Source organism: Leguminivora glycinivorella, chromosome 12 (genome assembly GCF_023078275.1).
Source record: "Leguminivora glycinivorella isolate SPB_JAAS2020 chromosome 12, LegGlyc_1.1, whole genome shotgun sequence".
NCBI classification, from domain to species: Eukaryota; Metazoa; Arthropoda; class Insecta; order Lepidoptera; family Tortricidae; genus Leguminivora; species Leguminivora glycinivorella.
The window spans coordinates 20,086,895-20,099,744 of record NC_062982.1 but is presented as its reverse complement, the minus strand read 5'-3'; the positions used below and the strand labels follow the sequence as shown (position 1 = coordinate 20,099,744).

The 12,850-nt window shown below is 37.1% G+C and overlaps 1 protein-coding gene across 3 annotated transcripts in view; it reads left to right on the top strand.

Annotated features, from left to right (window-relative positions):
- LOC125231908 (facilitated trehalose transporter Tret1) overlaps positions 1 to 12,850 on the top strand; it is a 72,127-nt gene that overhangs the window by 25,425 nt on the left and 33,852 nt on the right. Inside the window, exon 1 of one of the 3 annotated variants that reach the window (XM_048137510.1) lies at positions 1,780 to 1,930. The exons of the other annotated variants lie outside the window; for them this stretch is intronic. Coding sequence (XP_047993467.1) covers positions 1,853 to 1,930 — 78 coding nt within the window. The 5' untranslated portion in view covers positions 1,780 to 1,852. Of the gene's footprint in view, positions 1 to 1,779; positions 1,931 to 12,850 lie in introns of those variants that run through there. 3 annotated transcript variants of the gene reach the window in all.

Here is a 12,850-nt window from a genome sequence, read left to right as displayed (position 1 = left end):
GTATGACGTCTGGAGGCTCGACGCGGTTGTTCCGCGGTGTAAGAGTAGGTAAAGGAAGTCAGGATCGACACGGGCCGTAGGTCATGTAGCCTTAGTGTTATGACTAAGGCCTGATTTAGACGGTGTGCGAACTCGCGTGCGATTTTTGTTACATTGCGGGCTGCTGAGGGTACATACAATTTTGCACAGCCATCAAATACCGCAATGTAATAAAACTCGTATGCAAGTTCTCGTACCGTCTAAATGGGCCCTAAGGCTAGACATGCTACACTTTTCATCAGCTGGATACAATTTTAAACTGGATTTCACTTATTTTTAGTATAATTTCCAGTTCAAAGCGCATTTTTCACCCAGTAGGTACCTACTTATTTGGAATGTTAATAGGCGGATTCATGCGCGGATCCAGGGGGGTGGTCATGGGGGTCATGAGTGTCATGAGCCCCCCCCTCCCCCTGGAGCCTAGGCTGGCCATACAAATAGACCACGTGACGGGGGGGGCTGGGCCTTTACCCCTGGGCACGAAGCTGGATCCGCGCTTGGGCGGATTTTATTATTAATGTTACCTACTGAGATAAAATGTCTAAATTTAACACCAAACCAGTTTTCATTTTCTGGTGTGTTAGTATGTGAAAGGCAAATGTTTATGTATAAGAATTTATTTTTCAGTATTTTATAATTTTTTTGTATTTCGACAGCCAAATTAAGTATTACATAGATGTGTACTTTAAAAAAAGTTACGAAAACATTGTAAATTTTGAATATAGACACGTTGACTTATATGTTTTACTTAAGTTAATTATATCTATAGGTTATCATATGAGATTGTGCAAATCGCGAATTCTTGAGGAAAATAGTCGGGTTATACCGGATCATTAGCGAATATAAATATACAAGTATGAAAAGTAAATTGGACATGCCGACCTGCTCACTAGCAGGTAAACAAAAGAAGATATCATCAGTCTATCACTAACATAAGCATAGACTGTTTACAGAAGACTTAGGTGGGCCATTTTTTTTCAAAGTTGTCCACCCCTCTTTTTTTTTTGGATTTGGAAAATTTTATGTGGTTTCCACTCATGAATCGCGAGCTCTTTCAATTCTAATGGGAGAAAAAAAGTGTCTCAAGGTTTTTTTCCCATTCCGTTACCATTTTTCCATACATTTTGTATGGCGGTAACGGAATGGAAGGTTCGAAAAAATGTATGGAAATCTTGGGACATTTTTTTTCTCCTATCACGATCGAAAGAGCTCGCGATTCTGAGTATTAATCGCGTAAAAAATACCCATGTTACAAAAAAGTGGGGTGGACAACTTTGAAAAAAATGGCCCAGGTAATACTTGAAATTGTCTATTTCGGTTAGCATTAGGCAATATGGGTTAAAGACAAGCTTTTCCGTCACTTTCTTAAAATAATACCTGTCCCTTTAGCATTTCTATCTTTAGCCGAAAAGAGACAAATTAATTCAAACGCACACAGCAAAAAAACATAACTGGACTGAAAGTTATTCAAGAATTTAATTTTTCCAATTCTATTTTCGCCTCAAATACTCGTCAGCGGGCATCCTTAATAACAACTTGTCGAACAGTTAAAGGAATTCGTAAATATTTACACAGGTAAAGTGATCACAACCAAGCCACAACCGGTGACTGTATTCCTTCGCGCGCGCTCGCGATTGCCAGCGACTCAGGGGGATTTTCGAATACTACATACAATATCTATAACGTGTTTACAAGGAAAACGAAGGACATATAAGCTTATGCTTGGCCCGCTCGCACCCATTTCGTTCTGATCCCTATTCTAGTGTCAGTGATCTGTGAATACAAAATAGTTTAAAAAATAAAAGGCTTGTGAATGATGGAATTCTTGGAATTCGACAACTACGGGATGAATTTGAAGACTTATAAGATTTATGAAGATCCTGAAAAGGAGGTAGGTGTTAGGAGCACTCCACAGTGTCCATATACAGGAGCATTTTATTTCGTGTGTTTCCTAATATTTTTTCTGTGTTAATTTTCCTGATTAATGATAAAAAGGAAACTAAATTTTCAGAAAAAATCTCTTTAGTGCGGACAACCTTACTGAAGTTATTTCAAGGAATTCATCTAAGTGTATATTATGAATATTCGTTGTAAGAATGAGACCTATATAAAATAATAGAAAAATCATATCCTTATACAAAACTACATATTTCTGATATCTATGCAATTTACAATGAAGCAAAAAACAAGATACTCGTATAGCTATCGCTTTCATGTAGGTCATAGCTCATTATATATTTCATCCTCAAGCAATGTAATATTCGTAAAAAAGAAACGATAATACATGGTGCAAGGTAAGTTGGTGCAACGAAAGTAATAAACCTATATCGCAAACGAGAGTACTGTATACACCCTGTTTTTATTGAATTCCGTTAACTTTAAGGGAAGATTCTCTAGTTCAAATATGTACAATCAATTTCTTTAAGAACTAGCCTCTTAACTCTTACGGTTATCTAATAATTAAGAAAAAAAATCTTATCGAATTTAACAGAAAGCGATGTAGTTCCGGGCACAGTTGCAGGAAAAAGGTCTCTTTCTTCATACATCAAAGATTAAGCACCTGATATAAGTAACGAACGTAACGTACCTACTCACCCCACCGAGTTTATCCTCTAAATAGTCTAAATTATCGTGTGTGATAAATTTCCTAGTACTTAATTAAAATGTCCCGATGCTCTCATCTCATCAGGGTGGCTAGCCGAATGGCACAATCGCTCACGAAACGCTCACGAAACGAAGCGCTAGTAGATATCTATCTCTATCGCGCTTGCGTATTGGCGCGACAAAGCCAGCGGCGTATCGCTTTCGTTTGGCGTCGGAGAAATGCCATTCGGCTACGGGGCCAGATCGTACTGAAAAAAGATAATTATAGGATCATCACCGAAACACGTGCCACGCACGCTGGTCACTATTCAATTGGCCAATTAATTCTAATGGTCATGTGCCAATCAAACAATTGCACGAAATCGAAGCTTCCAAACTTCGATGGCATGTTAATACCGAGAAAACGAAGTCAGCTGATAAATTACTTATGTACCTATTTATCCATAGTTCATATTTACCTATTGAATAAGTATTTCTACACAAGTAGGGAAACAAATCAAATTATTTTATTAAATACCTACTAGCTTCTGCCCGCGGCTTCGCTCGCGTTAAATTCTAAAATTGCGGAATGCTCCATACAAACTTCCAACCCCCATTTTAGGGAAATGGGGGGTTAGAAAGAGACAAAAAGTAGCCTTTGTCACTCTCCATCGCTTCAACTATCTCCACTTAAAAATCACGTCAATTCGTCGCTCCGTTTTGCCGTGAAAGACGGACAAACAAGCAAACACACACACACACTTTCCCATTTATAATACTAGTATGGATTATAATATGTTTTTGTAAGTCTTTCTAATTAAAACACAATTCCTAAGATGCATAGTTATCCTAGAAATAAGATTCAAAAAAGTCACTAGGGTTTGTGTTAGGTTAAGACAAGTGGCATCGAAAGGAAGAGCACTTATTGGTTAGCGATCTAGCGGTTTACCTAAGTGATTTGTTCTACTTATAAAGAAATTAGAGATTTGAAATCGGTTCCTTTTGGAATAGTAAACGGATTCGTATAAACTATTTTGCAATTTATTGACCAAATACCTACATACACTGTAATCTACTCTCTGGGAATCCCTTGGCTCAAAATATCTAGCAAAATCTAATGCAAAGAGCGCAGCAAAATTGTGGGTAAGTAGATATGTTAAACAGCCGGAAACGCCGTTCCGTAGGCGAATCTAAACGTGAATATGTTGCGTTTTGCGTTATTCAATTTTGTTACCTACTATTTTAGGTAATATCTTAAATTAAGACGGCGGGGCTTTGTTTGTCCGGTTACAGCTAAAATTAGTAATTTAAAAAATGCACCTAAAAATACGAGTTTTCCATCTTTTTACAATAAAACTGCGCATTTTTATGTAAATTATCAATATTACTTGTGATCTCGGATACACATGGCTATCTGTTTAGGTGCTTAGTGAGCTGTGCTCTAAACTCAAATCGTCTTTAGTCATGCTTTCCATCATAGCATCATTTGTTTGACGTGTTTCACACCTCGCCCTATGGCTAGTTAGCTACTATGTGTATACCTGCACCTACATTAGGCCGGTACACAATGTAATGACCTCATCACTCATTGTGCATAAGGATCATTACCGAGCACGTGGCCACGTGTCCACTAGCCACTGACTGTGGCAAAGTCAGGGTCAGTAAACAAGGAACGAATAGTGACCCTGCCTAGTGAAGCCTATGGTCCTGGGTTCCAATCTCGTTAAAGGCTGTATTCCTGAGTCATGGGTGCATTTGTATTTAGATTTACTTTTTCACATTTCGAAGGTCGATTTGTATTTAAAAATGTGTTATTGTTTTGATATATTACCGTAAATATCGTATAATTGGCGTGCATCTTACGCACGATTTTAATTCATTATGGCTGCACAATTAAAGTGTGCTATATTCAAGGTCATATCACGATGAAGTCAAAAGCGTAACAATTTTTTATTGAGTCTTAATCTTCATTTTTAACCGACTTCAAAAAAAGGAGGAGGTTCTCAATTCGACTGAATGTTTTTTTTTTTTTGTTTTTTTTTTGTATGTATGTTACTCGATATCTCCGAGAATCATGGACCGATTTTCAAAATTTTTTTTTCAATCGATCAGGTATAACCCCGAGATGGTCCCATTGGCACCAAGTAGGGGTCTGGAGTTGCGTATGGTTGGGTGGAGCAAACAGGAAATAGCAAGGCGACGAACAGGTCTGGTACCGACTACAAAAATAATTGATTTGTTTATAATTTGGATGTTTAGATTATTGCAATCCGATAAGAAATCTGAATTCAAAGGTTTATTATTTTTTGCTTTTTAGTTTCTCCGTGTTTTGTAACGCGCTTATTTTTGAAGGCGGTTTTAATTTTTGTTAACAGTGTATTTTCTTTTAAAAGAATGTACTTTCCCACGTCTTTTATTCTACATACATACTCGTATAAGAAGAGGACATCTAATAACATAGGTATACAGAGTATGTAAATATTCTCCTGGACCGTTTAGTCCATATTTTTATCTTGTTTATTGTGAATAATATACAATGTTGATCAGTATAAGGAGAATAGCCTAGAGTTCAATTCTTCGCCTTTGTTACAGGCCCCACTCTGTATAGGAAAAGGTAGAAATACGAAATTTGAATCCAATTTTGTTTGTTTTCGCGAAAAAAATCTCTGCGTCCTATTAGAACTCGATGCTGAATGAATATATATGTCTTTAACCGGATATCCAAATCCAATATATTTATTTCACATTGTATGTATATTTTTTGTGTCTCCTATATTTTTTGTCCACAAGTCACGGAATGCATAAACTCGTCTTTTTGCAGCTAAAAAAGGTTTAAGGTTTATTTACTTTATTCTTAAACATTGATAGGTACTTATTTTTTTTTGGCTAAAAATTGAAGTGTTGTGTTTTAAATTATTCATATGACATTAGCTGGATGGGTATTTCATGGGTACGTAGATATACAATTGTCTTGTGAACAATAAGGATAAACAATGGGAATATCGGTAGGTAAAATATTGTGGCCGACATAGTCTTAGACCATATTATACCGGTTTTTATTAGAGGAAAATCAACCGCGGAAATGTTACATTTGCGTACTCTTATGACATAATATAGCATGTATATATTATATATATACATTTACATACCATGTAAGGTACTGGAGCCCTAAAATAATATGAATTTAAGGAAAATAACTAAATTTAATACTTAAGTGTACTTATAAAACTCCTTTATTTAATCATGGAGTAAAAAACAATGTTTACATAATATTGAATATACGTAGGTACCTACTTGTCAATTTTTGGAAAGAACATATTGCGTGCCCACTACATAGTTTTATGAAAGAGTTTTAGATCTGATCTTCTAACCCAATACTACAAAAATAGCAAACTACATCCTAAGACCTGATTTAGATTTAGACGGCGTGCGAACTCGCATGCGATTTTAGTTACATTGCGGGCTGTTGAGGTAGGTACATACAATTTTGCACAGCCATCAAATACCGCAATGTAATAAAGCTCGTATTATGCGAGTTCTCGTACCGTCTAAATGGGCCCTAACGATCTTAAGCCGGATCAGATACCAACCTCACAAATTAATGAAATATGTTGCTCATTATTATTTGTATATATACTTATTATAGAACATTGATAGGATTCAGTACGACTTACAATTACAAGCACTGAATCAGTAACACTATACCAAATGTATATCAATATCAAATCCAGATCATATTCCTAAAATTCTAATGTGTCTCCTAAACCGCTTATTTATCTACGTACAATAACTTCTTTGCCCTTTCTTCCCATTATTGCTGTCAAAAGTTATTCCCCTTCCTTACATACATACAACATACATACAATCACGCCTGTATCCCATAAAGGGGTAGGCAGAACACTGCCTGCTACGCCACTAAAGCTTCAGTGCCACTCGAATCCCGGTTGGCATTTATTTGTTGAAGAAACAGAAACTTTGACATTGCAGTCATGGACAGGTTGCCATGCCTCTCGCCTATATATTATAATTTGAGTACCCATATCCCATAGTCGCCTTCTACGAGCCCCACGTGGGAAAGTCAATCTGGTGAAATTCCTTAACCCGTCACCACACAGGCATTTATTTAGGCAGGGTATTTATTTAATATGAAAATAAGCCAGATTCAGTTCAAGACAGACGTCTTAGAGACTTATAAATAAGGGCGAAAACCCCATGTTCTTCATATTTACAAGATTAGTAAAATATTAAGATAACAGTTATCTGTATTTAGCTTGTAAAATGATGGCGTAGTTCAACAAATAAGCGGAGTAATAAAGATTACTTCGACACGCCTGGGGAATACTAAACTGCACATTATTAGTATACTTATACTAAATTACTAATACTATAGTATTGACAAATCTAACCTTTAATCACATTGCATTACAAATCAATGCGCGCGGCTTTTACAGTAACAGACACATAAAATTACCTACTTCGCGTACAGCACGGGAAGCATGGTCGCGCGATAGACGATAAAATATCAGGCCGTCCCTATCGCACTTACAAATAGTGCGATAGGGCTATTTTATCGTCTATCGCGCGATTTGATGTAAGTACAGTAGATTCTATGCTCTCATGATTTGATGTAATAAATCCCCGACGCAAAAACGACGGGGTGTTTTAAGTTTGACGTGTCTGTCTGTCTGTGTGTGTCTATGGCATCGTGACTCCCGAAGATTTCCATTTAGTTTTTTTTTTGTTTGAAAGCTGAGTTAATCGGGAGTGTTCTTAGCCATGTTTCATGAAAATCGGTCCACTATGTCGCGGTCGGGGGTTTTTTCAAAATTTTAATTTTGTGGTTATTTTATTTATAGTTGATGTTATAATATTTGATTTTATTCCCATTTTTTTGGTCTTGTAAAAAATCGCCATTGGTATAAGTATTTAATGTTATATGTCAGTTTCCAAATCATCAATATTCTTTTTCATGATGGGCATGTTGCCTAGCCACCTTGGTTAGTGCGACCCCATTAGGGCAGTAACAAGTGTAACAACACGATAAAAACCCTCCTTTGGCAAAAGTGAGGTAAAATGATGACGGAAAATAACAAGTAGACTTTGTTTTGTTCGTATTTTTCCAAAATGTGGACAAGGAAATTTTGTTTACCGTTTAAGTTTGTTCTTCAAATCTTGATCTTAGTTGTTTTTGTGGTTATGTATGCCCTTTTATTATTTATTATTCATTAGTCATTGACTTCAACCGTTTTCCTGTGAGCTTTAATAATTTTCCTGTTATCTACAATCAGTGGAGTAAATAAGAGTATAAATACGTACTTATTTTCAATAATAAGTTCTCATTATATATTTAGATTAATTGATTTACATTGATCAGCAGAGATCGGCACGCACCGGGGAATGTTTAAGAGGAATTAGTACATTACGATACAAGTGCGAAAAAAAGGAAGTCCGAAACGAGTGGTGATAAATTAAAACACGACCGAAGGGAGTGTTTTAAATCGACACGAGTTACGAATTTCCTTTTCGCACGTGTATCGTACGACGTTTTTCAGTACAGATGGCTCTCCGAAGTTTCGACCAGTTTATGATGAACCACTTCTCGCACTAGTGCGTAAAAAAACACCACCTGTACTGAAAAACTTATTCAAAAACTCTAAATATACCTATTATTTTCTAAAACAACTCAGTTGAAACATTTTTTGATAGGTATTTATTGGCCCGGTCCGGCACCGTCAGTGGCGATCACTGATAACCAGTCATTGCAATTAAACAGACGTAACAGTACTTTTCAACCCCCGACGCAAAAAAACGACGGGGTGTTATAAGTTTGTTATGTCTGTCTCGTAGCTTCGAACGGATGCACCGATATATTAGATAGATTTCTTTTTTTTGTTTGAAATCTGAATTAGGTAGTCAGGTGTGTTCTTGTTTGATGAAAATCGGTTCATTTTGACAGGGGTTTTTCAAAATTTTAATTTTGTTGGTTATTACTTAAAAGTTTCATACTTAGAGTTACATTAGATTGTTTGTTTTTAAGACTAAGTATATAAAATTTCAAAATGTGTGTGCTTGTGTTGGATTTTTCAATAATTTAATTAAACGAATGGCGTTTTTATTGCTATAAAATGTTTTATGGCGATGTGATGGCGTGACGGCTTGAGAATGTAGTTAGGTACATACCTAGCGAGTTTATAGGAATATATAATTGTGATATGCACCATAAAAAACGCTAATTGTGTCACTTAACTTCAAACTTGGGTAAATCCATTCTGATTTAAGGTTGAATATAAAAATGTAGTATGATCTAAAAGATAATCAATCTTATAGCAGAATGGATACCCAAGTTTGAAGTTGAGACACTTGAGACGATACGATACAGGTCAATACTCCATACAAACGTTCTCGACTATTTCCTCCCTGGTTTTTTGAAGATAGAGCAATGATTTTGTCAACACAGATTATTATTATTTTTATCTGTGTCGGACCGTTTTGATTTTTTTGCTGTTTTTATTTTAAAAGACGCTAGAGCCAATCAAAAATTTCTAAAAACGGCCTTTTTCAATATGGCTCAAAAAAAGGTGTGATACTCAAGATCGGTAACAATTAGCCAAAAAATCTAAACGGTCCGACACAGATTATTTCATTGTTATTCAGATTCTCAAATTTCGTTCCGTTTAAATAAGTTTTGAAGGAGGAAACAGTCGAGAGTGGAACCTCGATTTTAATAGTATTTTATGCAACTGGTGGTTAAAAGAGGTCAAAAAAGGTGAGTGGCGTGGGTAACAATTTGAGGCGAAGCCGAAAATTGTTAATAAAGACGCCACGAGCATTTTTTGACTCAGTTAAACACCGTTGCATACAATACTTTTTCTACGACCAAGCACTTATTTTGAAAGAAAATTATAAATTCAACAAATACCTACTTTCAGTCATCTTAGTTATCTAGGTGGACCGCCTACCATTTTGAATATGCAGTTTGAGTGCAAACATGAAAATAAAACTGTCTATGGTATGGTTCTTTGAAGCCTGGCCACTAAGACGAATCGAGCCGAGTTGAATCGAGTTCTATACATTTGAATGCGATTCGACGCGTCGCCAATGAACGCAGCAGAAAACGAAGGAGTCTCGACTCTGCGAATTGGTTTGTTAAGTTGGTAGCAATGTATTTACTGAACTGTAAAACAGCTATATCGTGCGACTGCTACTAAATGTTTTCAGGGTATAGACTAGATAGACTTGTCCTGACATCTTTTATGTAGGGTTTTAAAGTTCTATGCACGACCTTGTAACTCACGAATAACAGTACGGGAGTAGAAAAACATTTTTTCGCAATATCTTTTAACTGAGTTGTTCTTAATGGACATTTTTTTTTCGATAAATCTAGTTAATAACACTCTAGTAGGTATTATTTAACTGAAATTCCCAAATTGAAAGGGGGACTCTTTCCAATTTAGCATTTTCGCTCCCGTAGCGTCTTAAGCGACACCATTGCACTATTAAATAAAGAGAAAAAAAAAATTAAAACTCATTGGAAATAGTATTTTTTCTACTCCCGAACTGTTATTCGTCATTTACAGGGTCGTGCATAGATCTTTGAAACCCTACATAAAAGATGCCCGCCCCCGCCCGGCGTCCCGCGCACCCACGCATACGATATAGCTCTTAAAGTATTGTTAGGCAGCCTTTAAGGGATATAGCGTGGGTGCGCGAGGCGCCGGGGGCTGGCGGCGGCGGCGGCGCGGGGGAATGCGAGCGACAGGGTGAGTGCAGGATCATTACAGAGGACAAGTCAAAATACAGGGAACAGTGCGAATTTCACGAAAGTTATTCTAGAAAACTATTAAAAAGTAAGTGCATGCTCGTAGAAAAAGTATTGTATGCAACGGTGTTTAACTGAGTCAAAAAATACTCGTGGCGTCTTAATAACAATTTGAGGCGAAGCCGAAAGCATGCACTTACTTTTTAATAGTTTTCTAGAATAACTTTCGTGAAATTCGCACTATTTCCTGTATTTTGACGCGTCGGCCTCTCCTCTGTTCCTGCACTCACCCTTTCGCTCGCACTCCCCCGCGTCGCCGCCGCCGCCAGCCCCCGGCGCCCCGCGCACCCACGCTATATCCCTTAAAGGCTTCCTAACAATGCTTTAAGAGCTATATCGTATGCGTGCGTGCGCGGGGCGCCGGGCATCTTTAATGTAGGGTTTTAACGATCTATGCACAACACTGTAAATGAGGAATAACAACACGGGAGTAGAAAAACTATAATAATGTGACTTCTCTTCTTGTGAAATAAATAATATTGACACATGATCAGCGGGTCGGGTCATATCTAGCACAGCGGATCATCATCATGGCACGTTGCCAAGGGATGGCGATTCGGGACATATTCTTTAGGTACTTATAAGTAGTCTATTTTTAAATTTAGATTGTAGTTTGCAATATTTATATTAAGGCCTCAATAAAATTTTATTATTTTTACTACCACAGATGTTGTTATATAAATTAAGAAATAGGTAATATCAGAATGTTTTAGGAAAAAACCGACACAGGATGTCTAGTATCATAACTTTATCTTCGCATAGATCGATAAAGCGCGTTTTCGGTAATTCTCGAGACGTGCGTGGCGGGCAGTGGCGCACACGCAGACTCTTCGACACGCGCTTAATGTTGCTCCCACACTGGGCTGTTATAAATGTTAGGTATGTCGCAGTAAGATAGATAAAGCCGTTATATAGTTATAACCCTAGGGATATAATTATATGTCGTAACATAGTTAAACGAAAGCGATTAATTGCTATCTTACTAGGAATATAACTATAATACGTTACTAGTTTAGTGATATAATTATATGACTGCGACTGGATTCAGTTTAGTGAAATTATTGTAGCCAGGATTACGGCGGTGCGGCGGAGGTATAGTTATAACCCTAGTTATATAATTATATCACTGGATTAAACTTAGTCTAGGGATATAATTATAATACGTCTCTAGTTAAGTAATATAGTTATATTACTGGATTAAGTTCAGTAGTATAATTGTAGCAGTGTAGTGCGGGGGTGCAGTGGAGACGGGGGCGGGAGCTTACCCGCTACCACAAGGCAGTCGTTCGGCATAACTGATTCAGTTGTCGTTCACGTCACGGTTGAGTTTTCGTGCATAATTAATTATTTATTGAATTTTCGCCAGTTTTTCTGTGATATCGTTATGTTACGGCATATAATTATATCCCTAGGGTTATAACTATACCTCCGCCGCACGGCCGCACTCCTGCCTACAATCATTTCACTAAACTGAATCCAGTCATATAATTATATCACTAAACTAGTAACGTATTATAGTTATATTCCTAGTAAGATAGCAATTAATCGCTTTCGTTTAACTATGTTACGACATATAATTATATCCCTAGGGTTATAACTATATAACGGCTTTATCTATCTTACTGCGACAGGTATACCTATGTATAACAGCCAGTTTGGGAGCAACATAAGTCACATGTATTCTTTTGCGCGCGGCTTCGCTGGCGTTAAATTCAAAAATTGCTGTATGCTCAATACACCCCCACCCCCCACATTTTAGGGAAGTGGGGGGTTAGAAAGAGACAAAAAGTAGCCTATGTCACTCTCCATCCCTTCAACTATCTCCACTTAAAAAATCACGTCAATTCGTCGCTCCGTTTTGCCGTGAAAGACGGACAAACAAACAGACACACACACTTTCCCATTTATAATATTAGTATGGACCATTTATAATATTAGTATGGATTAGGGACACCAGGATAAAATGTTCTGCCTGATTATGATGACAGTTTTCAGAATCTTTTTTTGCACTTTAGTAGGTATAGTTGTCAGTCTTTCATTTTCTCCGCATTAGACACAGTTCTCCATTTCTGTCAAATTCTCACAATTGACTCTCCGCATGTGACAGATGGCTATTGTGATACAATTTGAAAACGAGTTATGTTATGTACATGTAATAAAAACACCAATATTTAAAAATATGACGATGTGAAAGTTGACTGACTGACTGACATTTCTTGAAGAAACCTTAATTACTATCTTAGTCAAAGAGGATCGAGTATTATAGAGAGTTACTGTCAAAGTAAAATGTGTAATCACAGTGCATAGACTGTATTAATATTAGCGCCATCTAGCCGAGCGTCCCCCAAAGGTGTAATGCCATCTAGGCCACCGGCACCGTACCTTTTTCTGTATGGTTCTGAAGTACGT